Source organism: Furipterus horrens, unplaced genomic scaffold (genome assembly GCF_987537825.1).
Source record: "Furipterus horrens unplaced genomic scaffold, mFurHor1.1.pri manual_scaffold_5, whole genome shotgun sequence".
NCBI lineage: Eukaryota > Metazoa > Chordata > Mammalia > Chiroptera > Furipteridae > Furipterus > Furipterus horrens.
The window spans coordinates 165714204-165741270 of NW_028327175.1; the positions used below are offsets into that span (position 1 = coordinate 165714204).

The following is a 27067-nucleotide window of genomic DNA, read 5'->3' on the forward strand; positions in this document are numbered from 1 at the left end:
ACAGAGATGCCTTTTAATTTCCATGAATGAGATCTTAGTGTGTGTACTATACCTACGGTAACTTAATTTTAGGTGGTTAGATAGCATGACAGTTTTACTGGTTCAGTAGATATCTAGTTACACTATCATTTTTAATTGCTGCATGGTATTTCATTATACAGATATTCAATCATTTCTCTATCATTGGGAATTTAGGCTTATTTACAATTTACTATAAATAATGCTGCAGTGAACATACTTAAACATACACACTTCTTTGATATTTACTGAATAAATTCTTAGAAATACTGGATTTAAAAGGTGATTACGTTTAAGGCTTTTACCTAAATTGCCGTGCAAAATGGTTATAACAGTTTCACTCTCCATTAATGTTGTATTACCTTGAACTTTTAACAAGACTATGTTAATATTGAAGAAAATAATGTATTTGCTAGTTAAGTGAAAAATATCTGGTTTAATCTGAATATTTTAGATTCCCAGTGAAGTGGAAATTTTACTCCACATTTCCATCATTGACCATTTTCATTCCTTGTGTATTTTTGTCCATGTCTTTTGATTATTTTTTCCTTAGGGTTTTCAACTTTACCTTAATAGTTTTCAAAAGCTCTTTTCATATTAAGGATGTTAACTTTAGACTATCAGAGATATTTCAATTATTTTAATCAATTTTCATTTGCCTTTTAATCTTTAAATGGGTACTTTCAGGTAGTTGAAATTTATATCTATGTTTAAGTCTTTACATTAGACACTGTGAAATATCATCTTGTTGGGATGAAACAATGAGTTGATTCCAACAGTATCATTTGGGATCAACTATATCCTTTTGAATATCTTTCTAAGGTCTTGATCTCCATACATGTGATGAACATGGCCTTACCAAGTAACTGGCAAAATCCGAAGTCCCTAGAACCTTCCCTCAGAGCAAACTGAGCCATTAATTAATATTCTTCAGGTATTCCCTGGCCAGCTGGCTCAGTTGGTTGGAGCATCACCTTGTACAGCAAAAAGTCTGCGGGTCACTGGTCAGGGCATATACCTAGGTTTTGGGTTTGGTTCCTGGTCAGGGCACATACGGGGGGCAACCAAGCTTTGTTTCTCTTTCACATTGATGTTTCTCTCTCTCTCAAAAAAAAAAAAAAAAAAAAAAAAAACAAAAAAAAAAACAAAAAAAAAACAAAAACAAAAAAACAACCAAAACAAAAAAAGAAACACAATTAAAACATACCCTCAAATGAGGATTTTTAAAAAATATTTTTTTTTTCAGTTTTATTTTTGAACTAGTTATTTTCTAGGTCACTTTTTGTTCTCCTGTCACAGGAATATCATTAGAAGTCTTTTCAAAACCATTTGAAATCTGGATACAATATACACATTTATTCCTAGTCAACTATTCACATTAATAGCTGGTCTCACAGAACTTGTCTTTAATGCAAAGACTGCCCGTTTGAGAATCTATGCTATATTAAATTGATATCTATACTATCTCATTCTACAAAGGATTTGAGCTAGCCTATTAGAATTAATAAAACAAAACCATTATATAGATAAATAAATATCAAGGCTATAAAAATCATAAGCCTCAACAATGAAGTTAAAAAGCCGATATAGAGACTTATTTACACTTGGGTCATAGTTTGGTTTTGAAATTACTGGATGCAAAAGTCAAAAAGGGTAAATGATCAGATACATGATTTTCATTGCCTTAAGGCAAGCAACTAGCAGTTCCTCAGAGGTGTATACTCTGACTACAGTTTTGTGTAAGTATCATAAACTTATAAAACTTATGAATCCAAAGTTTGAAGAATCTCACCTGCCTATTCAAGTCACTGGAACTACAAGAACTCATTTCTGGGCTTCTAGCTCCTTCCTCATTCTCCATGCTTCCTTAGTTTTCTTAGTATTATTAGGTATGATACATGATACATGATGGCTTCAGAGTTGGTGCCACTTGAAGTTAACAAATACCTAGCTTACTACCTTAGATTTTTGGCTGGTCTTGGATTCAGATCTCTTGTGCCAGTATTGAATTTTATTCTCTGTAGCTCAGGGATCATCTATCCTGACAGGGCACCAGTAGGGCTTTGGGGGTGACTTTGACATATACTGTGTGATACACTGTTAGTATACACTATGTTAGTATATATTGTCTTACATCACCCAGAGCCTTTTCTGTATTCTTCTGTTTTTAAAAAACACATTCACCCCTTATTGATATTGTTATGTTATTTTTTGTACATAAATCCCTGGCTGTGACCTGAATAACATAAAAATATGTAGAAAATATACAGAGCCAACTGTACATATAGTATACTATATGCTAATATGCTATAGTATCTTACTACATATTGTACTATATATAGTGTATTACTACCATATATATATATATATGCATTTAAATAGGGTATAAAAAGAGTTTTATGAGAGAAAGAAAGGTACCTCTCATGGTGTTAGGTGAATAGCCTTTCTAAAAATGTACTGCCTGAGCCATTTTCTGAACCATGGGCAGCTATATTACAACTCTCCTATTCTCTTCTTTCTTCTGCATCCCACACATATGGTTCTGTATTGCCTGTCTTGTCCTGTATCGGGGCTCATGGCCTCTTTTGTAAGTCAGTTTGCAAATATTTCCCAAGGACTGCTATGTGCCAGGTATAGTACTTGGCATGGTAGGGGCTGTAAGAGAGGCACAAGTTACTCTTTTTCTCTCTTAAGGATGATGTTTAAATTATTTAACCACTGAATTGACCAATTAGAAAGATCCTGGCTAGAGGAGGGTCCTTAGAACCCTGTACTATGGAGGGCATTAATCACTTATTTGCTGAATTGTGGAAAGATCTGGGAGCTCCAGGGAGTGGCCAGGGTAACAAAGAGGGGCACCCCAGGTACTCAGAGCTATAATTGTTTACCAGCTGGTAAGGGCCTCTATTTAAATAGTTTAACAACCAGAGCTGGTGTACAGGTGTTGGCCTCAAGGTAAAGAAAGGAGGCTCTCTGGCCTCTGAAAGAGTGCAGAATGAGGGTGGCCCTTGCAGCCCCTGGCCACTCACCCTGAGGTCTGCTCTTTGTCTTGCCTGTGGGTTCTATTGGTGGCTCTGCTCCCAGCAACTGGCAGGGCTGGTGGTTGAGGAGTAGTCAGTTGGCAAAGCGGTCCTGAGCCCCCACTGTACATTTGACACTTTCCTGGTCTTACGGAGGTGACACTAAGATCGCTTTGTGTTGGGAATTGGGTCATCCAGAAGGACCCTTGTGAGCGAGCAGGACTAGCCCTTCTGGTAGACATCAGACATGGGTTAGGTCCTCTAGAATTTCCACAGTCTCCCCATTTTCTCAGTTAAAAATACGTAGAGGGCTACTTAGGTAAATGCAATGGAGGGAATTGGTTTGAGAATGTCCTAACCTTTGGTTCTGGATTTGAGGCCAACTGTGGAGACATCTGTCTTTCTTAGGATCCGAGGTTAATGGTCTCCCCATACCCTGTGATCTCATGCTGAGCAGAAGTATTCCTGGTGCAGGCTGGGAGCTGAGGACAGAGGAATCTAATTCTTACCACAACCTATACCATGGAATAAGGTTGGCAGCTCTTGAACAACGGGCTCTAGAGAGGTCCTCTAGTGGTCTTCCTGGCTGGATTCTTGCCAGGTAAGGGGCAAGAAGGGTTAATAGCTCCATAAGAGCAGCTCTCCTGCTCCAGTTCTCCCAGCTCTGCTCTGGTTCTAGTCCTGGCCCTTCTCCTTCCCCACTCAGACAAGTGGCTAACTTTTGGAATGAAGGCTGCTGAGTGTGTTCCCACCGGGAGCAAAAGGAATTGGGGTTCAAGGGGTAGCCATTTTGCGGGACCTGCTGCCCTGCCCTCACAGCCACTGGCCTAGCTTGGAAAGCGGGGCTGCGTGTTTAGTGCCGCTGTTTTTATAAGCTAATGAGGGCAGAGTGTGAGCCATGGGCAATGATGCTGGGATATTAACTGTGACAGGAAGCTTGATCATAATTATCTTAACGAGGATAGGGTTAATTACAGTGGAAACTTAAAAGTTCTCTCTGTTTGAATCCACTGGAGCTGAATGCGTTGTGATGTTTTGTCATTTTGATATGACTTTTGAAAAGGCACTGGGACTCTCCTGACAGCCGCAGTGGCACCTGGGGGAGCCCAGCCAGAGCCCTGCGTGTGAGTAACTGAGATAGTACCTTTGGGTGAGATAATGGGCAGCTTTCCTGCTGGTGCAGCAGGAGGCACGCAGCCTGCAATGCGCTTCCGAGGTGCTGGTTAGGTTTCCAGAGCAAACCACCTGCCACAGTGAGCGGACAGCATGCAGGTCTCCCTGCCTGCCCTTCGTGTCTCTTGACTGGGCCCGGAGGATCTCTGTCCAGCTGGCTGTGCTGAAGGAGCAGCTGAAATCTTGCCCTTCCCCTCTAGCCCTGGACCACGGCAGACATACCTACCTCTTCCTCCCAGCCCCGCCCCTCAGACACCAGCGCTACTGCCAACCAAGCTGGGGCACAGCCCCAGAGTCTGGTCACCCTTCCGCCATGGCTCGTGGGGCTGGGGTACATTTTGCTGTCCACACACAAGATTAGAGCAGAGAAATGACAGCCCTGTCATCTTTTCCTTGTAGCTACCGTAGCTGTCCCATTAAGCAACATAGATCTTGTGGCTCCTTAAAGCCTCTTTGCCTTGTCATTTTATTTAACAGCACGTATCTATTTGCAGGCATTTTGAATATAGGGGTATGAACTCAAAGATTGTTGCAAATAATTTCTTTCCCCTGCTCCTTCCAGGAAAACAGCAATAATGACAACAAAAGTAAATTTTTTTTTTAAAGTAAAAAATGAAACCCTTTTCCGGTTTTTGGTTTATTGGCCCCCACATGCTAACTGAGCCCCAGAAATCCTGCCCCCTCTAGTTTCACCCTTCAATAATCTCTTTGCCTCCTCAGTTCTGAGTCTAGCTGATTAGATCACCAAGTGCACACCACACTGATGACATGAAGACAAAGACTTATAATTAGCAGCCCTCCCACCATGTAACATGGTTCCCTTTTAACTGAGCAGCTAATAACATAAAATGACAAAAGGAATCTCACAACCAGAGAGGTGACGGGGAATTTGAGCTGAGCTTCCCTACTCCTCTCTGAAGTCTCACTCCAGAAGCCAGTCTTGGGCTCTGCCTGGAGCCCGCCCTGGGAGAGAAAGGCAGTCTCTGTGGGCACTCCCTCTAGTGTTCTTGTCTTTGTCCCTTTTCATGCTATGTCACTTTGTTTTATACCTCCCCTGAAGCACTCTTGGAAGGGAGCTTTCTTCTGCTCGCCAGTTGCCAACTGTTTGCTGATTCTCATGATATTAGTATTATATTTGCATAACATAGCTTGGGAACAATGTGTATTTGGATGCTGCCTCTGACCAGAACCCAACTGATGTTTGTATACAAAGGACTTATTAGCCAACCATAAGGTGCCCTGATGGGAGGTGGCCTCAACTCCCCTGGTGGTAAACAGAGCCTAGTTCTGAAAAGCACTTTGGGACCTTCATTCATTAACCTCATGGAGGAAGGGACTTCAGGAAAGGTCGAAGTCTCCCTGCAGAAGGCAGACTTACAGTGCACCTTTGTGCATTTGTGTATCTGCCCATCCTCTGCATCCTGAACAGCCCTGCCCCCTCATGTCAGGGATTTTAGAAGAATCAGTAACTGTAGGGAGAAAAAAAAAAAAAAAAAAAAGAAGAAACAGAAGTTATCAATCTTCTTTCACTTATTCTGCCTAAGATATTATGAGCTGGAATCAACTCAGGACAAGACTGTTCAGATGGGCTATTTATAGTCCCAAATTTACACTGTAAGTAACTAGTGGAGCTTATGCAAAATCTAGACCTTCCTGAGTACAGGTGTGTAAGTTGTATTTTCCTCCCTGAAACATGAAGAAGATGAGAAAGGAGGAGAAAAAAATGGGACATAATGGCCCTACTGACCCTTAACCCAAAATATATCTGGTCTTGCCTTCCTGCTGCAGAGCAGGTAGTATTGGCTGTTGGAGGACGTGTGGTCTAGGTGCTGGGCCCTGGGTGGGAACCCCCTGAGGGTCAGGCAGAAATGGAACATGCTGGTGGAGTCTGGGGATATAATTACTTATTCACAATGCAAATCATACCTCCCAAGTACTGACTCTGTTTTGGAGTCCTCTTGGCAGAGGTCCCACAAGGAGATACAGATGCCTCAAGAAAGTTCTTGTGCTGAAGTTTACACTCACACCAGAGGCACAGGCACTGCACATGCACTCAGGTGAGTCTGACATGTGTGTGCTATCAGTAAGCAAATAAATAGTGTAGACAACACCTCCCTGGTTTGTCACATTTTATAGCCTAGCCAGGAGATCCCACGTGAGTCCACCCTCTGGTTGACATCGGAGCTCAGCTGTCAGCCTGTGCAAACTCAGCGCAGTTCTTGGGTCTAGCAGGTGACGGAGCTGGGAGTATGTGTGTCTGTGTATGTCCCTCCACCGGGTGGCTGTCTTTAATTAGCACCTGTGAGCACCAGGGCCAGCACAGGCACACCACTGCCCCTCACTGCCTCCACCCCCAACACTCCGGAGCCCACAATAAGAGTTAACTTTCAGCTAAGTGCATAAACAAGGGTATTTTTCCTTTTCTGATAGTTTTATTTTTATTTTTTTTCCTGAGTTGGGTACTTAATTCTTTCAGATGGCTCTTTATCTACTGTCTTGACATCTACATTGCTGTACTCGACACTTCCTTAAAAAATAAAGTGAGAAATCCACTTTCCATAAATTAAAACAGCAACTTCAAGCCAGGAGCCTTGGAAAAGAAATTCCACCAATCCCTACTCCACCCTCCAAAGAAAAAGAAATCATGAAAGAAAAAGAAATAGCCCTCTCAGACCCGAGTGATTATGTGCTTCCTAGATGCCTTGCCTTTGGGGGCAGCCACGGGAACACTGGGCAGAAGCAAATTAAGTGATTAGTGAAGAAAAAATGCAGAGAAAAAAAAAAAAGTCAAAGGCGGTGAATGAAGAGAAAGGATGCCTTGCTGTTTCCTACAACTGTGCAGAGGAGAACCGCTAAGAAATGATACTTGAAGTTATATTTATTATTGTAAGAGGGGTATGATATTTCTGGGCAGGAATGATGGATGACAACTTAAATTTGTGTCCAGGGAATGAAGGTGAACTGTGACAGAGTTATTTATCTTGGGAATGGAGGTTAGGGTCAGCCCAGGCTGGGTGCCTGAAGGCACAAGACATTGACAAATTTATCCTGCAGGCCGTATCTGAAGCCCTTTGTTTTGGATCCTGGCTACTCACTAAGTGACCCTCATCCTTCATGTTGGCAATGCGTGAAGGATGCGGTGAGTGCCAGCGGCCCCTTCTCCCCTGCTGCCCCCGCCCCGCTCCCGCTACTAATTCTTGTCATTCACTTTGCTGACAGGCACCAAGCCCAAACTATTCCCAGTCCTGAAAGGGAAGGTTAAAATATTTATTTCGGCTCATAATGGCCTCCCTGATTTAGTGCAGGATCATTTTTCCTGTTGCCTTTGTCATTGCAGGTCACTGGAAGGACTGAGCGCGTTCGGGAGCCTGGAGGAACTCATCTTGGACAACAATCTGCTCGGGAACGACCTCGTGTTGCCAGGGCTACCCAGGCTCCATACCTTAACCCTCAACAAGAACCAAATATCCTTGGCTCTGCCTGCTGCCCCCACTCCCCACCCAGCCCCACAGTGGTCCCCTCCCGCTTGCCAGCTCTCCTCCCCTGCCCCACACAAATACCTGCAAAATGTCAAATGAGTTTTATGTGTCAGCTAAATTAAAGTATGTGAAATACAGTCCGTGGGCAGACAAAGCGTTCTGTCTGCTGGCACTCGGGACACTTCAGAGTAATTTATTATAGGTCATTCATAAATGAAATGCACCATTATATCTTCCTGTTGCTCCATTTTAGTGTAGAGATCTAAGTTATGGCTGTGAAGAAATCTTTTTAATAGATAAAAATTGAGAAAGAAAATAATGTCACTGCTGCCAAGAAGGCGAACCCGGGTTCTGTCTGCTTGGGCTTGCGTGAGAGGGCGACCTCTGGTGGGCGGTAGAGGGTAACGCTGCTGAGCAACTGGCCTTCGCAGAGGTTTCTGGAAGGCTCTGTTGCCGGCTTCGGCAAAAGTTCTAGTGAAGGGGACAGGGGAAGGGACCAAGGTGGATGGTCTGTCTTTCATGGTGTTTATCATGGAAGGGTGATGAGAGAGGCCTAGGACAGCCAGTCTATTATATTGCCTTTTAAGTCGGTGAGATGAGACTCAGACTAATTACTCTGGATTCCACAGTGAAGCTGAGAATGGAATCAGAACCTTTCTGCGGTATGAGGCATATAGCTCCTCCGACATTAGAGTTGTGGATCTCCATCAATGCCAGATCAGCAAGTCAGGGAGTTTTTTCAGTATTGTTAACTCCTATATCCACATCTAGAATAATTCCTGGAACAGAGCTGAGGTTCAATAAATGTTTATAGGATAAGTGAATGAATCATTTTCATCAGTCGTTCTTTATTGAGCATTCCTATGGATCAGGCTCTGTGCTGAGTAACTTTAAGTATATTACAGGATGGGGCAAAAGTAGATTTGCAGTTGCGAGTACACGAAATACAAAGTTTATTCTTGTATTATTATATTGCATTATTTTTCCATATGCATAACCATAAACCTACTTTTGCCCCACCATGTCTTTTTAATTCTTATCAAACTCTGTGAGATTGGGAAAAGGGTGAAGAATAGACCCATAGCCAGACATATAACAAGATGTCAGGTCTCAAATTCAATATCAACTGTGGCTCTAAGAATCTTACAAATATGAAGTTATAGGAAAACAGTAAGCACTATATAAGTGTTAGTATTATAGCTATTACTATACCTAAAGGTATTTGGGCTACATTATAACCAATGTCAGAGTATAGATTTAGAGTGCTTTTTTTGACTTGTATAATTTAATATTACCCTCATATCATTCTGTGAGTTGGGTATCCCTAGGAATAATTCTCATTTTTATGAAGAAACTGAGAGAGTATGAACTTTTGAAATCACATAGATTGTTTGTGGTGGGCTCAGTCTAGAACCCAAGTATGTAAAATTTCATCCCAGACTCTGAAACCCAAGGTGGAGGGGCTGTGACTGCACAGGAAGAGGAACTAAGCTACCCTCAGCTTTGGTACCCTGTCCTGGTATATCTAGAATCTGATCTTCCTAGATTATCTCTTATTCTCTTGGTTCCTAGCTTATCTCACTCTTCCTTAGGTTCATTTAGACTAGCCCAGTAGTGACTGACTGATCGTGGAATTGAACTCCTCTCCCAACATTCATATTCTCTCTCTTTCTGTTCCCCTGTCTCTCTACCTTTCTATCTCTCTATCTCTATTGCTATCTCTATCTCTACCCACCCCCTCTCTCAGGAGCATGTATACACTACCCAGAGCTCCTCCCCTACAGGGATGGGTACTTGGTCATGGTCTCAGCCATCATGTTTGATACCTAACCTCAAATAATGGAAAAGTTGAGATGGTAGGAAAAATGGAATTTAACCTTTTACCTAGTATTCCTTCAAGAGTGAGTGGGGGAAGGGTGATCAGTGATTTCATTTTAAATTCCAGTTCATTTCTTCATTTTCTGTGTCCGTGTGTGCTTCGGCACATGTATAAAGAGATAGCATGAATCGTAATGCCAACAAGGAAGACATTAACACAGATGGGATGTGCCCTGAGTCAAGAAGCCAGACACAGTTGACTGTGTCATCTCAGAGAAGTCTCTGCAGCTTGTCAGAGGCCTCAATTATTATTATTTTTTAATCTATAAATTGGGTAATATGTATTTCAGAGTATTGTTGAAAGATTTAAATATATATACGGAAAATCATTTTACACCCAAAGACTTTACAACTTACTGTTAGCCAAAGCCTCAATGCTTGAAAAGAAAAAGCCCAAATTGGAAACAACTGAATTACCAAGCACAGCTGGATGATGGCACCTTATGGTCTTCCACAAAAGCATGTAAGAATTTTCATTTCCCAGTATAAAATTTCCCTTTTGTGTTAGGAAATGGTAAGTCATGTCCCCTAGAAATGCCATTTCCTAGGTTCTAGGTTTAAATATAGACTGTGTCATTTACTGGCAGTGTGACCTTTTACCCCAGTTTTCTTAATTGTTATGTAGATGTGATAATATTTCTGATGTGTGTGCAAATCAAAATGAGACAATATGTCATGTAGAGTATTTAGTTATCATTATATAATTCTATAATAGGATGAGCTCTGGTTGCAATCTTCCCAGTGGCTATAAATGCTGCCCTTTGACCTGGAGCTGATCACAGAGGGAGGGTACATCCTATTTTCTCACCTGGGAAACAACTCCGAACCTGTGCAACTGGCCAGGATTTTGCTTTGATTTTGGGCCCTAGCATAAAATCTCCCTTGGCAAGCCTAGCCACAACAGCTGGGCCCCGCGATAGCAACTTTCTGTAGACAACACTAAAAACTTCTAAATGGTGAGTATTCTAGAGAAGACTTAATGAAAGAAACCACATGTGTGTTGAGAATCTAGATGGACAGAAATGAAACTGCCAGATAGCTTCAAATTTTTAAAAAAGGGGAAAAAAAACCCAAACCCTTAGGAGAACCTCTGAAAGTGTTTCCACCCTAGTGGTCTTGTTTATTCATGGACCCCAACTTCCCTCCTTTGATTGCCTCTGATTAATTATCTATGCAAGTTGATGAAAAGGAATGTGGCAAGTTCTATCTCAGAGCTTGCAATCAGGACAGAAAGAGCTGTGTTTGTCTTTGCTGACCCAAGATACCAAAAAAAAAAAAAAAAAAAAAAACCCAATTAAAACTCCTCCCATTTCATCCTCCAGTGGTAGTTATCAGCAGAATGATGATGTACTGGTCCACAGTGTCCAGGAAGGAGGCACTTGTGATTCCTGCCTAGTGTGGATTTGGGGAAGACCACCTGGTCCAACCCAATTGGTCATTGAGTGGGTAGTTGAAAAGCTTAGGAGGATGGAGTAGTTTCTACCATACACAATATCCTAAATGAAACAGGCTCAAAGGCTCTAGAAACCCATAATTCCTTGGATTTATTGCTTTAAGATGGCTGAAGCTTCTTGAAGCCTGTACCCCACTTGCCCAAGAAGTGATCAAGAGATTCCAGGAAGTCTACATCTCCATGGCCTCCTGCTCAGTGGCAGATACAGATTTTGTGGAGTGTGAAACTTACATAACTTGAGGAGGCCCTCTTAAAGGGAAAGACTACATAATTGTGAATGCACAATTAGGTATGAAGATGAATGTTACTCAGAATAAAAAATATATAGAAGAAAATTACAATTTAAGTTTCAAAGACTCCACATTAAAATATTTAGAAAAGTAAATATTTTTATGCTCACATGGCTGTATAAAAACCTTTTTCCTATTTTTTCCTGAACATCCCTAATAATTTCATTATACAATTAAATTTTATAATATTTTATAGAGAGAGAATAGAAAGACAATTTCATCTAATTGAAAATTGATTTGTATTTTCAACAGTTTAGGGAGGTTTCTTTCAGTTTTACCACTCCTTATTGGTAATTTCACCACTAAGTTATTGGTAAAAATTTTAGAATTATTAAATATTGAAAAAATATTTAGACATTTGTTTCACATATGAGCTCTAAGATCTTGGGACATTTAAAGTTAGTGTGTGTGTGTGTGTGTATGTGTGTGTGTATACTCAACAACTTAATCTCAAGTGTTCTTTGAATTGATAAGCTCATTAACCATTTTATCATCAGCTTTATGTTGGTTCCCACATGTGTGTCAGCTTGAGTATTACTGGAAGCCATTCCTGCTGGTACTGTTGTAATAACCAGACACAGAAATGACTACAAACCACTAAAATATATCCCACTGAATCCTAATTAAATACCACTTCTTCATAAGTTCTTAACTTGCTCTGCTTGTCTTCTCCTTCTAGCTTCTCCTTTCCCCCTAATACAATGTTTTTCCCCCCAAATTGAGTCCACTGAGCAATACTTAACTCCACCACAGACTCTCAGATCATAAGGGGATGATCAATCCTTATTTCTGTTTATGCCATTTCTTTATGTTTTAATGATAAATTATCCCATTAAAGGAGAATTGATATATTTTTAATAAGGCCTTTGAAAAAAATGCCTTGCTTTCCTTACTAGAAAAAATTAAGTTTTATGGATTTGCATATTGTAAAATATTTTACTACATGGACACTACCCTTCATCATTAAAAAAAAAAAACAAAAAAACCAGAACTAGAGAAGGAAGAAAAGTGTGATAAAACAATTAAGTTTATTCATTCTCTCTCAAATGATCTGAATTTAGCCTCACCTGTCCAGAGAAAAGCTGGTTTGTGTACCCAAGAGCACTAGTGAAAAACTAACTTTTCCAGACACCCACAGCTAATCTGATTTCAACCCTTACCCATGTTACCTCATGGGAGCATTCTGTACACATCAGCTGCTAGTGTTTTCCTGTCATTTATGGCCTATTTTCCTTGCTAAACCTTGTCTTCCTGGACCAAGATCCTTAACCTTTGTCACATCACTGACTTGGAGTGCCTGCTTGATCACCTGGCAGAAGTGACACCAGCTCTGGAGTACCTCAGCCTGCTGGGTAATGTAGCATGTCCCAATGAATTGGTCAGCTTGGAAAAGGATGAGGAAGACTACAAGAGATACAGGTGGGTATCTAAGGGTTTTAGCATAGTGAAAAGAGGGAAATGTAGCAGCTTTGGGGGCATAATGTACTATTGGGTGCATAGCAGATGTTTGGTAAATATCACAGGATTCCTCATGGAAATGTTAAACTTTCCCCTTTGTATAACCTATAGCCATTGTCTCCTTTTGCTGAGGTCACAGGAGCCAAGAAACATGTAAAGCTGTTGGGTGGTCTAGGTCAAGGGTTGACACCTTTTTGTAAATCCTGGAGGCTATATGGTCTCTATTGCAACTATTCAACCTGCTATTATAGTGCAGAAGTGGCCATAGACAATCTGTAAATGAGCGGGCATGACTATGTTCCAATAAAATTTTATTTAAAAAAAATGATAGCAGTACAGATTTGACTATATTTTGCTGACCTGTGCTCTGTGTTATAAGGTCTTCCTGTAGTCTGCTTCAGAGTCACTTTTTGGAGAGAAAGCACTTCTCACTAAAGTTTAGGGAGCCTATGTAAAATCCCAACAGGAAGTCCCACAAGGCCAATAACTTTGTTCCTTAAAGCTGTGCCTTGGTATGCACCGACTACATGCTTTGATGGGCTCCAAGTAGAAATGCTTTTCTTTTCTCTGCTTTGAAACACTGATGCAAACTCACCTCTGTTAGGGAGTCTTCTTGATCTTACTGATTTGATAAACTCATTTTCTCTTCCTTTTTTATTTTGAATTCTGTATGCTCTCAGTCTTGACCATTGTTTGGTAAATATTTTTAATCTTCTCTTATGTGTCACCTCTCCATTGAGATATATGATCTCATTAAAACCCCACTTGAATACATGTGGAAAGGAGAAAGGGAAGAAGGATGGAAATACAAAGCAGGTAAGGCTACTGGAAAATAAAGTTGGAAGGTTTGGGGATAGAGGATGATTTGAGAGGAATTTGTTCCATTGAGACACATATAAAATTCTGTGGTGACCCATGAAGGAATATAGTTGAGGGTATTCATTTTGTATAAAGGCAAAACTGTAAGAAATACTGAAGGCTATTGAACATAGCATGTTAAAAAAATACACACACACATACATATAAGTAAAGCTACAGCAGGAATTCAGTTATATTTCTTCATTGGGAAGAACTTTATACCTTTAACTTAATTTTCTAGGTTATTTGATTAATTTTGTATGGGTCTTAGATTGTTTTCTTTTAAGCCATCTTAGAATAAAGTTCTAACCCTACTTTAAAAAAATAATGTATTAACCCTGGCTGGAGTGGCTCAGTTGGTTGGATCATCATCCCACAGACCAAAGGGTCACAGGTTTGATTTCCTGTCAGAGCATATACCCAGGTTGCCAGTTCAATCTCTGGTTGGGACGTGTACAAGAGGGCAACCAATCAATGTTTCTCTCTCATCAATGCTTCTCTCTCTCATCAATATTTCTTTCTCTCTCTTCCCCCTTCCTCTCTTTCTGAAAGCAATAAAAAAAAATGTCCTCAGGTGAAGATAAAAGATAAACAAATAAATGTTTTAAATCTTTCTACATCATGAAGATTTTCATTTGAGTTGTGATACTCTTGATTTGAATGTGAGTTCTATTAGGAGAAATACAGTTAATGTCTAGCAGGACATTAATTTCTGTATCAACTCTTAAGTTTCCTGAACACTTAGAACTTAATTTTCTTCTTTAACACCCTTTTCAACTCTGAAGCATTTAACAACCTGACTTCAGGTATGAAGGGGTAGCTTAAACCATATTTTATCTTTTTGTGGCAGCTTATTTATATGTCTTGGAAAGGTTGAGCAAGTCCAAGAAAGTTCTCTCAATCAACATTTTTAGTAAACCAAGCATTGTTTGGGAAATTCTGAGTTGTTTCATGACTGTTTTATTTAGCTTTCTGTGTTTAATTATTTTGAGTAGTCCAATAAATTTTATATATTTGTATGTATGTATGTATACATTTGTATGTGTATGCCTATACGTACACACATTCACACACATTTATTCATTCATTCATTCATGGATATAAAAGTGGATCAAACTGTAGATACATTTTTTTTTCCCAGAATAAGAGAAGTAGAGTGAGGACAGTTTTTAATACCACTTGATTTTATTCAGTCTCAAATATAGAGAGGGTTTTTATGAAGTTGTAAAAGCAAAAGAAAGCTAATACGGTTTTAGTTTTTTGGTTATTGTCACATGAATCACATTGGCAAAAATACTGAGACCTAAAGTGTAAGGTGTCAAATCAGATGATCTAATATGGAGTACAGTTTGCCAGTTGGACTTTTTAAATGGAGAAGACAGTCTAGATCAGTGTCCCTTAACCAACGTTATCCTTCTGAGTCATCTAAGGTGATACTGATGCTCAGTTAAGGACTTTTGGACTAAGTGTTTAAAAATTCCTTTTGGGACTAACATTCTGAGACAGTCTTCTCCCAAGTAGTTAAAGTCTTTCTTTTACTATCTCATACTCTTATGCATTTCATCTTCTATATTTCTCTCATTCCTTCATATATTTCACCATGCAGAGAATGGCTTCCAGTAGGTAAGGGTTACATCTTCTTGCCCTTTGAAGCCTCATTAACACCTAAAGTAGAGCAGGCCATGGAATAGGGGCTTAATAATTTTGCTGGAATTTGCTTGAAATTATCCTTCCTATCATGGGCTGGATACTAATAGACAGATGCAGGACCCTTTGGGTACCTCAGATGCCCACTACCAATTTGGAATCAGATCCATTTGGATGTCGACAAACTCAGTTAAGAGGCAAGAGACTACACTTCAGAATCAATCAAAGTGATGGTTACTGGGGCATTATTCTTTAGGGAGGGCTTTGTTCTATAGGAGTGATCCATCTCATGGGCTGGGACAGGCACCCGCCAAGCCTGTCCTCCCCTCTCCAGGTCTGTTCCTTGGAAGGTATTGAAGGAAGGGACTGGGAAGGCTGTTTTTTAGTTGCACATATTGACAAAGTTGCCATGAGGAGTGTGATACTAGAGGATGCACACAGCCAAATTACATCTAATCAAAATTATCTTAGAACATTCAGAAGTCACCTACCCTGATGGCAAGGTGCTCACACTCGGAGAGAAATAGGAACCAAAAGCAGTGGAGGGAACATGAAATATGTGCTTATCCAGTTACATGTTCATTGTATGGTATCTGATTGATGAGTGGAAGAGTAGGCCCATTCTGTAGTAATTCTAATTTTTTATTCATCTGATTTTTTATTTGTAATTTGACAGGCATTCTCACACTTGTATTTGGGTGAGATAAATGTGTATATCACCAGTTCTGTTCTGTGGTCCATAAGCAGCTCCACTTTGTTCATCCTGGAATTTGTGCTTCATTTAACCCTGAGAAACTTTAGGATTTCACAAGTAAGACTTCTGAACCCAGAGTCCCTGTGGCATCTGGGTTTCTACAAAGCAATGTAGTCACCATGTTTGTTTGTTTTTTTCTCCCTCATCTCGCTAAACTATTTTCCTGGCCCTTCATTCACAAAACACGAGGTCTGCCTGCCTTCTAGCTGTTACCCGGAGCCTAATACTAGGGCCTCTATGTAAATTTATGTGACATTTTCACTAGAAAATTGCTTAAAAAATGAATGATATTTCCACGGTTTACTGTTTTTCACTTTAAGTATGTTTTCTGACAATATGTCTCCTATTAATCATTTAAGCAATAGTAGGAGCCTTAAAGGAGTGTATTCAGAAGCAAGAACCCATGGTTCATTTAGTGCTGTCTAAAAAATTCCTTATTGATTGGCATCCCCTGTGGTTATGTGATGTAATATTTATAATATGTCACCCAGCCATACGTCAAAACAAGTTATGTCTGTTGTTTCATTTCCATGGGAGATGTTGATTTCAGAGAGGTCTGCCCGGTTTTAGGTCATGCTGTGGCCAACCACTGGACCAGAAATGGGAAGTGACTAGATTCATGGAGTTATTGGAAATGGCTTCACAGATGCTTCGGTGTCTGCAGATTCTTTCTTCCCCTTCCCCAACATTACCCCTTTTCCTTCCTCACTTACCCCTGTGCACTAAGTTAGATTTTCTTGGCACACATCCACACAATAAAATGGGCTCATTAAATCTATATGTGAACGTGAACATATTACCAAGTTGTTGAGCAGTGCCCTGGTCCTTCTGGGGCAGGAGCAAAACCATGCCTGGAGTTTCTTTTTGCCATTCATCATAGATCATGGCTGAGAAATATCCATTGCCATGTTATTATAGGAGCTTAAACCTGAACATGCTTTGCTGTGCGTACACACTGTGCTATTTTGGGATGAATGTTGAATGGAGGTGAATGTGATAACCAACAGCCTTCAGGGTTTGAGTGAGAAGAGAGTGGGTGAGGCACAGCTTGGGTTGGGAGACCACCATTGTATTAAGAAACCACTGTGGGTCTCTGGTGGACTTCCACACTGGCCGAAAAATAAATAAAGGATGGAAACTTGGGTGCCCAGAACGGTCTATTTTTTGTCTTCCTTTGCAACTATTTTCTTCTTACTACAGGAAAGAAAGTAACATGAAAGTCAACAGTACACAAGAGCCAGACTTCAGTCGTCAAAGAAGGGAGTTGGGCTCATGCTCTCTTAGCTGTGCTTCCGTCACTACGCCCTCTGTCATTCATTCTTTCCTGCTGCTGCAATCTTTGGTCAGCCTCTCCTTCCTTCTTCCTCCTCAGTAGGTCCCTCTGTATTCCTTACAACATTAAATTATTTAAAATGGTGACACCATTCCTTTGTTCCCTCTAAGGGAGCAGCCTTGGGGCCTGCCCAGTGTCTGCAGCACTCAGCCAAAGGGAGGGCGGGAGGGACCCTTCGCTGTCTGGTCTGTTGGCTGTTGGCCGTCCTGGCTACCACCATTTCCCAGCCAAATAGGAGCTGTAAAACTCGCGGCTTACATAACCCAGCCAGCATTCCCCAGCTAATCTACAGTCTGGGCTTTGAAGATCACAAGAAAGCAAAGGTCACGACCCAGAGATCAAAGTGACAAAAGCCCACAGAGTAATTGCTGGTTACCCTCTGTAAAGGGCCTTGGTCTGTCCTGTGGGTGTATTGTTTGCACAGAGACTTCAAACATACTGCCTCAATCAGCTGGCCTTTGCCAGTTGTCAGGCATTCATTAATGCTGTAGGTGAGCTCACCTCGGCTCATTAGAGTGAGATCATTGTCATCTCTGAGCATCTGGAGTTATTCATTACTCTTTGGTCTTTATTGACTTTTTCTCACAGTCCTCTTTTACCTGGAAGTGTGAGGCAGTGGTTGCATAAGTAAATTGGAGTAATAAGAAAGGAGAACATGGGTGTGTTTGTTGTAAATTAACTTTGAGGCACATGGAATTCAAGCAAGCTAAAGCTTAAAAGAGGCATAGGCATCATAGCTCATTTTCTTCATTGCAAAGATGGATAAACTGAGGCACAGGAAGGTGACAGAGACTGAACCAAGATTGCACAGCAGGATAGTCACAGGGTGGGCTCCTTCCTTTGACCTGTTAGTCCCCAAGCTTTATGTTATAAAGACATCCCCTCATTTTGAATTTTCTTCCCCATACTTTAAAGCTTTGTCTCTTAAATGCACTGCATTTAAGCAAATGCTAACTTTTTTGAAATTAATCAGGTAACCAGTATTACCAAACAGGGTTGATGTAATCCAATCAAGAATAAAGAAACTTGATATTTTGTTGACTTGTTCTCTCTATTCTTTTAAGCTTTGCAAGAACTGGAAATGGTTCATGTTACTGCCTTCGGGAGCCCCTAGGAAGGCATCAGTAGCTTACACCATCTCCAAACCCATGCATGGGAGCAAGTAGGCAGCAAGAACTAATGGGAAGAAGCACAGAATGCCATAAATGGAAGGAAGCAGGATAAAACTCCTGTGACCCCACATCCAGTTCTCTCAGAATCTAGAAACTTCATATGTCTTGAGTAGAGAGTCTCCTCGGAGAAAGAAACACAGCAGCCAACCCCAGGAGCAGACAGTGGAGCTCTATGGTTGTGTGGTGTTACAAGGTAGCAGTTCTGAGCAGGAGGGAAGAGCATTCCTTCTCCTCTCACCTTGAAGTGGAGGTGGAACATGCCAGAGCTTTGGGATTTGGGCAGAGAAAATTTACTTAGGAGCAACAAATAAACAAACAAACAAAGCCTCCCTGCTGTTCCTTTTCTCCCCTGTTGGTTTTAGGTCTCTCCTTAGAGGAGTCCTTTAAGAAGATGGAGCATTCTGTATGAAAAGAGAGAGAACCTGAAAAGTTCTGTGTGGGGGTTTCACCTTTAGAGAATCTCTTTGCAGAGATAAATAGGTCTTTAAACACCTTCATTCCCAGGACTTCTGATCTCCCCTCCATAACCTCACTTTCCACATCACAGCCAGGAGTGCTCTGACTTCCAGCTCCCAGCCCCGGGACTGTCGCCCAGCCACCTTGGGAAGGTCAGGAAAATTGGAGTTACCCTTAGAACTTAGATGGATCTCTTTTCATTAAGCAGTGTCCTGGCTTAACAAGCAGTTTTATAAATCTGAAGCTGTCTCCGGGTGTCGCAGGATTTATAGACGGGGGTTTCTGCCATAAAGTGGTTTATGATGGCTGCCTTCTGTGTTATTAGTAGCTGTCTCTTCCTTCAACCATTGCTGTTTGATAATAGCCTTAAAACACCCAGAATTACTTACCTGCAAGCCCCATTCCCGATAGCCCCTGTTGACAGTCTGAATAAGTTTACTGCCCTTTTGTTGTACTTTACCTTCAAAACAAACTGATTGAACCATCAATAGCTCGTGGAAGCTGACAGAGGCATGTCATGTGGACTAGCCCTTGTGATTGCAGGTTATCTAGGGGAGTTAACCTTCCCGCATTGTTAACTGAAATGTTTTATGTACTATGCAACTTTAGGATACGGCTGTGATAACCTCAGTAACTAAGTAATACATCACAGTAAAGAGATTTTGGTGCAACAAATAACCCTGGATTAAATTTACAAGGGTTGAATTGATATTGTAAAAGCCTTCATTCTGTGGCTTCGGGAATCCTCTCTTGTATTTTTATGGCAAGCTTGTATTACACCCAGGATTGAAACTGCAGCTTTTGACACCCTGACATGACCTAGAACAAAGGGAAATAGATCTCCCGAGACTGGGATGGGACAGGCAGGCAGAAAGCCCACTGAGTTATCACTTGGCAGTAATGTTTAGAACCCATTCCAAACCGCCAAGGGGCAGGAAGGTTGGTAGATGTGCCCACTGTCTGTGTTCTGTGTACCACAGACATGGGGGAGGGAAGACTGATCTCAGAATTGGGAAGGAGACTCTTCGCTACCTTATAATCATCATAATTGCAAAACTAGTATTTTTCATGGTGTTATTTTCACTTGGACAGTGGTCCTCTGCAAGATCAGTGGCATCAGCTGCACCTGGGAACTTATTAGGAATGTAAATTCCTGGCCCTGCTTCAGACGTAGTGAATCAGAAACTCTGGGGGTGGGGCCCTGCCATCTGTGTTTCAATAAGCCCTCTAGGGGATGCTGACACCCACTCAAGTTTGAGAACCACTGTATTACTATAGAAGCTCCCTGAGAGCAAAGACTTTGTCTGATATGTGCATCACCTTGTTCTCAGCACCTGGCAAGGTTCCTGGCAGGTGGTGGCTGCTCAATAATTATTTTTTTGGTGAATAAATGTATGAGTACATGAAAGAGGACATCTCTAAGGGAGGAACTTTGGACCCTGGGCTGAGTCTCAGATCCAACATTTCGAGAAAACTTTCCCAATGTCCCTCAAATCTCTCTAAGCAGCAGCCACCTGGATATTCCAGGCTGGCTGCCAGAATGGGAGTTAAGTCACCCCTAGTGTCAGGGTGACTGGCAGCCTATTTCATGGGCTATTTCTTTGATTGTGTAAGAAGAGTGCTCTGAACGCAGAAGCTCTTTGTCATCTAAAATTTTTAACTAGCTTAAAAGCCAGCACCTCTCTCTCTCTCCTTTGATTTCAGGGCTGTGATCCAAAGAGGGGCAAAATGACAACGTGCTGTCTGTTGTCAACGTGGTTTCTGCCAGCCCCATGAAGACATCTTTCATTCCGTCATTAAACATTGGCTGATTGTGTAATACTTCTGTTTTCTTCACCTGAATATTCATCTTTTCCCACCCTACACTTAGTGGGTGTCTTTCCTCCTTCGAGCGTTGCTTCTGACATATTGTTTCCGTCTGCACATGTCTTTATTTGAAAGAATCTGTTGTCATCAAGACTTTGCCGCTACAAGCAGAAGTTGGAAGTTTTCTCTGGCATTGAATTAGGCTACTGTGAATTCTACTGGCGGGCAGAAAGGTCATTTGGGCTCTTTGTGGAAATTTTCTGATTTTGGATAAGGTTAGGGGGCATTTGGAGAGAAAAGGGAGAGGCTCAGGGAGAAAGAGGAAAAAAGGCAGTAGACTGAGGCCACAGAGGAAGCAGGAGGAAGCAGGAGGCAGTCTAATTTCCAGGACCTTGGATGTTGGCGTGTGCTTTTCTGGGGAGGAAAAGTATACCTCCAAAGAATTTTAGAGTATTTTGACTTTAAAAAATGACTAATTTAAAAGTTATGACCAGAGGCCACTAAGTTGTTGTCTCTGGTGTTTGAGCGATTAGCGAAGTCTTTCCCTGGACCAGGATATGGAGGTCACGTGGTGACGTGAGACTGCCTTATGGACGTGGGAGCGGGCCTGGGAACCCAGGGCCCCACTGAGACAGGGGCACACTGCTCAACTCCAGGAGCATTTGCGCTGAGAAAAAGCTGATGCCTGGGGTTGCTTTAGGGTTTGTTTCCCTGAAGCCTATTTGAAATTTCTTGTTCCTCCTCATCCTCCTTCAGCTATTAGTTTCTAGTTATTTAGCGAACAGTATTAGATCCCTTTCTCTGTGCTCTCAAAACTACTGCATAATCTCAATGTTGGTACTAGGCTATGTTGATTTCTGATTTCTCTGTATGAGTCTTCCATTCTCATTACATTTAAATCTCCTTTAAGTGTAGGGACCATGTTATAATCACCTCTGTAGACATACCTAGGGCTTGGCACAGAGTAGGTACTCAAGAAATATTTATGCAACAGAAATGAACTGAAATGAACTGGTATTTTCTTGAGTTAATCCTAATGCTACTTTCCAAGCTGGCATGAGGGTGAGTAAAAAAAGAAAACAAACAAAAAAACAATTGTCCCTGTCTTCAAGAAGCTTATAGTTTATGATCTGAGGACATCAGCTGAATCCTGAATATCAGACAAATTGCATGGTAGTCACCCCAACCTTCCTGAGTTGGCTCTGCCTGTTCTCTTCCAGATGCTTTGTTCTGTACAAGCTGCCCAATTTAAAGTTTTTGGATGCCCAGAAAGTAACCAGACAAGAACGAGAGGAAGCTTTGGTCAGAGGGGCATTCATGAAGGTGGTGAAGCCCAAGGTAAGCTGCCTACTTCCTGGTCTTCTCAAAAGAATTATGCCTCACCTCACTGGTTCCTCTTCGAGCATGGAGGATGTGCTCCTACATGTATAGAATGGAGGGATCTCATACCACATTTCATCATTGGGTACACTATTAGCCAAACAAGAAGTAGGCTGGGTGTGAGTGGAGTTTTCCCAGACTAAGAGGACCTCATTTGTGAGGTGATTTCACCCAACACCATACACATCCTAATGGTGACATTTCAAGGGTCGAGTGAAATGTCAGGCCTCTTTCTAGAAGATGGTTCATTTATAAGATGGGGCCTCTGCATTCCTGGAGCTGAGAAAGGAGAAAGAGCAAAGCATTGGGCCCTTACTCTTTCTCAGGCAGACAGGATTCCTTTAGTGCCTCACAGGAGGCCCTTCTTTCCTGGGACGAAAGGGGAACCATGGGAGAATGTTTTTCTTGGGTCCACAGAGGAGAACCCATCAGCTCTTGGAGATGTCAGTAGCAGGAAGGTGACTTTTTCTGACACTGTGAGCAGGAACTTGTGTGTGCTTTCTCTGTGTAGCTCTCTAGAGTTCATGGGAATGCTGTCTACTGACCGTCCAGCTGAGTCTACACTAAGGCTGTGGACGTGAACATGGTATTATCCCGATGACAGCACTGATGAGGCAGGGGAGACTTGGCTTTCAGACACAAGGAGATTTCTAAGGACATGGACCACCATCTTAGTAGGAGGAATTGGGCTCTTTCAGTGAAGTCCAAGGTGGGGGAATAGACTTGGTGACCCTTGATGACCCCTTTGGAGATCCATCATTGCCTGGGGTTCTGTGGAGCAACATGACCATTTCCTGTGGGATCCTAGCTTGTGTGTTGAAAACACTGGGCCAGAAATCCTAGAGGTCTGGGTTTTCCTCACTCATTGACTTACAGTGCTCTACACATGCATTGGAAATGATTAAGAGGGAAAGAGAAAAACACAAACAGAACCACAGCAGAAAAAAGGAAACCTCTTCCATCAATTGCTTAGCAGGCAATAGACCTCAGGCCACTTTCTTTCCCTGAATCCATGAGGTGCAACTTATTTCCCATCATGCTGAATACAATTGTTGGCAATTGTGGAAGTATACAATATGGAGGGCATAATTCTGGCAGATAAATGTATAGTTACCTGTTTCAGCGTGTGGGAAATTAATTGAGTGATTTCGTTTTATAGCTATTAAAGTGTTAACAGTTTTCCTTATTGAGGCAGATTGGACATATTGCTCATGACTGCCTTCAGTTATTTCAGCTTTTGCAATTTTGTCCAAATGAAATAATTTATTTCTTGGCCTCTTTTGTTTTTGTTTTGTTTTGTTTTTGTTGTTGTTAAAAGATTCCAGAGACAGCTGTATTACCAAACCAAACAAAGTACAACAAATGAGCTGTTTACAATAACTTGGGTTCCTGCCCATCCTACATTTCTCACCTTCATGTATACAGGCACTTTAGAGGCGACCTCAGTATTTCTTTTGCTGTCATTGTGTTTGAGATGGGCAGCTCTAGGATGTCATTGAAAATCTGAAGGGGTACTAAAACACCGTATTGGAGTTGGGTGCTCGTATGTGCCCACCACTGTTCTAAGGCTTCTTGTATACAGATTTGTGAGTCCTCACATGACCCTGTAATGTAGAAACAAGGGAACATTAGCTTATTCGACAGATGAGGTAACTCAGGCTTGGAGACGTTAATTGGGCTGCCCAAGTCACCAGGCTGGTAAGTGTTGGAGCTTTACTTGCATGTCTCACCACAGAGCCAGTGAGCTAAACCTTTTCCCCATGTGTCTCTGTTCACACAAAACCTCGTAGGAAGGTCTAAATGAAGGCAACAGAAGAAAATAGGACTGTTCTGTTGGAGTAGAGGTGGCAGCAAGGCAGGAGGTGGCGGGAGTCTGACATCCTCCCCTGTCTCTGAAAGCAAATGGGAATGGCTCCTACAAAGTCCAGTGATAGTTGGTTCTCTGAGTCATTAGCAATTTAAGCAGAAATGCTCTTCAAAGCTCCAAATTAGTTTCTAATCAATTACAGAAGTAGCTCATGTTTGTGTGATTGACTCTAACATCTTTACTAACTGTATTAAGCTTAAAAATATCCATTAATTATTTGAGGGGTAACAGAAGTACTCTGACAAAGCGTGAGGACCTTCAGTTGTTATCTTTTTGTCAAGTCCCATGTTTTCCAAACTGGAATGAACTTCAGTAATCACCTGGTTTGAGATCTCATTAATGGGTGAAGGAACTGGGAGAGGTTGGCATTTTCTTAGCCCTCAGAGGCCCATGAGGCAGACTGGAGCTAGAACCCTGGAGTATGGGCTTTTAGTGAAGTATTCTATTTTTGCCATGGTCCTTAAAGTGCATCAGAGTATTCCTCTGTGTTCCTGGTCTCAGATAAAACTGTATGCCTCTTGTGAATGGCAGGCAATTCTCTTTTGTCTGTTTTCAGAGATACTCAATGATACTTTTCTTGCAGAGAGAGAGGCTAAATGAGCTCCTTGCTGAATTAACAAATGGTTGTTAAAAAAGGCTGGTTCTCGCCTGCTCACAGTATATACAGACATATGTTTGTTCCTATGCAGGTGTGTATATATGCTTTCCATCTCTGTGTATATATACATATATATGTTCTGGGAGGTTTGTGTACTCCTGGATTCAGCTCCTAAGTGGAGAGCAATTTCCTCCCCGCGAATTGCCGATGCTGTGCTGAGCACACTTGGTGAAGACCTATTTTTCATAACAGCGTCAGAATCTCAAGTTGGCTTATGTTCTTTCCAAGGCAGCAGTGGCCTGTTGTGCTTATTCAGCAGAAGACTCTGATGAATGATCAAGGGGGCCATGATTTGGGGAGCTGTTTTCATTTTATTCCTGACATAAAATATTTGGGAGAATGGAAAATGCCTCTCCAATCACAGCGCTTGCCTTGGAGGTAGAGAACAGGCAGTGTGGGTGTTCTTGGCTGATGCAAATGCAAAATCATCCAGGATCTAATAAACCCCTATTTCCCAGAGGTTTGATTTGGTACCTGGCAGCCCTGGCGCTTGAGCGCAAGTTCTCTCTCGCTTAATCTCATGATGACACAGTTCTCCTTCATTGCTTCATGGCTTTTGTTGTTTAAAAGCTGCCTTCCGTCTGAGCTCTGATTGTCCTACAGAAAGATGCTGTCATTCATTGAGGAGTGTGTGTGTGTGCGTGTGTGTGTTGTTAGTTAATGGGATTATGAGAGCTAGGCTTTGCTCATTTCCCAGAATTATGAAGAAAATATGTATCTTGGTCAAATATTGGCCATTGAATCATGTCATTGTCCATGCAGAGAGCACCAAGCTGGATACAGAGAAACCTGCAGACTCCTTCCAAAGAAAGGCTTCTATAATGACCAGACTGAGACCCCCCTTGCCACACTAGGAAACATAGATCAAAGCAGCGCAGCGGCCTGTCCAGGAGGGCATGCGTGGCAGGCACACCAGCCCTGCACATCAGAGAGACAGTTCAAGAATCCGACAGTCAGAATTGCTTAATTATGTCCTGGCTTTGTAATTATTCATCCCTGTTCTGGCAAAGAGCACAGTTGTCATTTCTTTGACATAATTATTTAAAGCTGAGCCCTCTTGTTTACAGGCACATATACAAAGTTGGTTACCAAGTATTTAATCTTCAGAACCTTATAGAAGTGATGGGGAGAGTAACTCCAGGAGCAGCTAGACTGAGAATCACAGTCGATATTAGAAAGTGTTTTGACGTGTATTTTTGCTTGTAATAATGGCCATTCTCTTAGAGGTTAGATATAGAAATAGGTGTGTTCATGAATGCAGATAGGTCCTTGAAAATATGTCAGCATGTGCTTATGTAGGCATGCCTGGGTCTCCTAATGTGTGTAGCATGTGTATTTGTGTAGTTTTTCATAGTTTGCTCATTTGTGTGTGTGTATCATTGGGTATTTGGAGGAGAGGGGTATAGTGTGTGTTTGTGAGAGGAAGGGAGTGAGGGCGGGAAATGTGACCCGTTAAAGGAATAAACTTCTGAATACCTGTACCTTCCGTAAATCTCTGCTATCCTCCTCCTTAAAGTGATCGTTGAAAATTATTTGGATCCCAGGATCACCTGCTTCTATGACTACACTACACAGTTCTGGTCTTGACACTTGGAGATGGACCCTAACTTCCCTGGGTATCTTTAGTTTTTTTTCATCTATATCAATGTTTTGGAAGCATCAGGAAAGCAGTGCTTGTCTGCTGGGCCGTCAGCTCCACGAGGGCAGGGACTTTCTTTTTCCACTCTTATGTCTCCAGTGCGTGGTCTATGGCGGAAGCTCAGCCAATACTCCTCAGAAACGTAAACCATGGCTTTGACTAGTGTCACTCAGTTGGTTGGGTGTTTCCCGCAGGATGAAGGGTCACCAGTTTGATTCCCAGTCAGGGCATGTGCCTGGGTTGTGGGTTCGGTTTCTGGAAGAGGGTGTTTACAAGAGGCAACCGATTGGTGTTTCTCTCTCAGATCAATGTTTCTCTCCCTCTTTCTCCCTCCCTTTCTCTCTCTCTAAAAATAAATGTTTTAAAGGTATATTCCAAAAAAAAAAAAGGAATAAACTATGAACAGAACATACTGGAATATCTGTCATGAAAGGTGGCCACTTTTTTTATTGCCTTACTATGGTCCTCTGGAGAAGCAGAAAGGGATCTTTGCCTTAGGGAATTGTAATAATTTGAATCTGTGTATTGGCAGAAAAGAGAGATTCTGGGTCACATATTTGTTTTTTGAAAGGATTTACCTAGCATTTCTTATGACAACAAAGCTGAGGCTGCTGCGATCCCTGGACCCTGGCTTCTTCATCAGGTACATTGCTGGTGGCAGCGAGGGCGTGGTCTGAGCTGCACGCTCCCTGTCAATGCTCATCTTGTTCTCTGAACCCTTCTCTCAG

The 27067-nt window shown here is 41.7% G+C and overlaps 1 protein-coding gene across 1 annotated transcript in view; it reads left to right on the forward strand.

Annotated features, from left to right (window-relative positions):
- LRMDA (leucine rich melanocyte differentiation associated) overlaps positions 1–27067 on the forward strand; it is a 1129276-nt gene that overhangs the window by 604596 nt on the left and 497613 nt on the right. The window contains exons 3-5 of the mRNA XM_090279486.1: positions 7549–7675; positions 12591–12730; positions 22016–22133. Coding sequence (XP_090135612.1) covers positions 7549–7675; positions 12591–12730; positions 22016–22133 — 385 coding nt within the window. The remainder of the gene's footprint in view (positions 1–7548; positions 7676–12590; positions 12731–22015; positions 22134–27067) is intronic.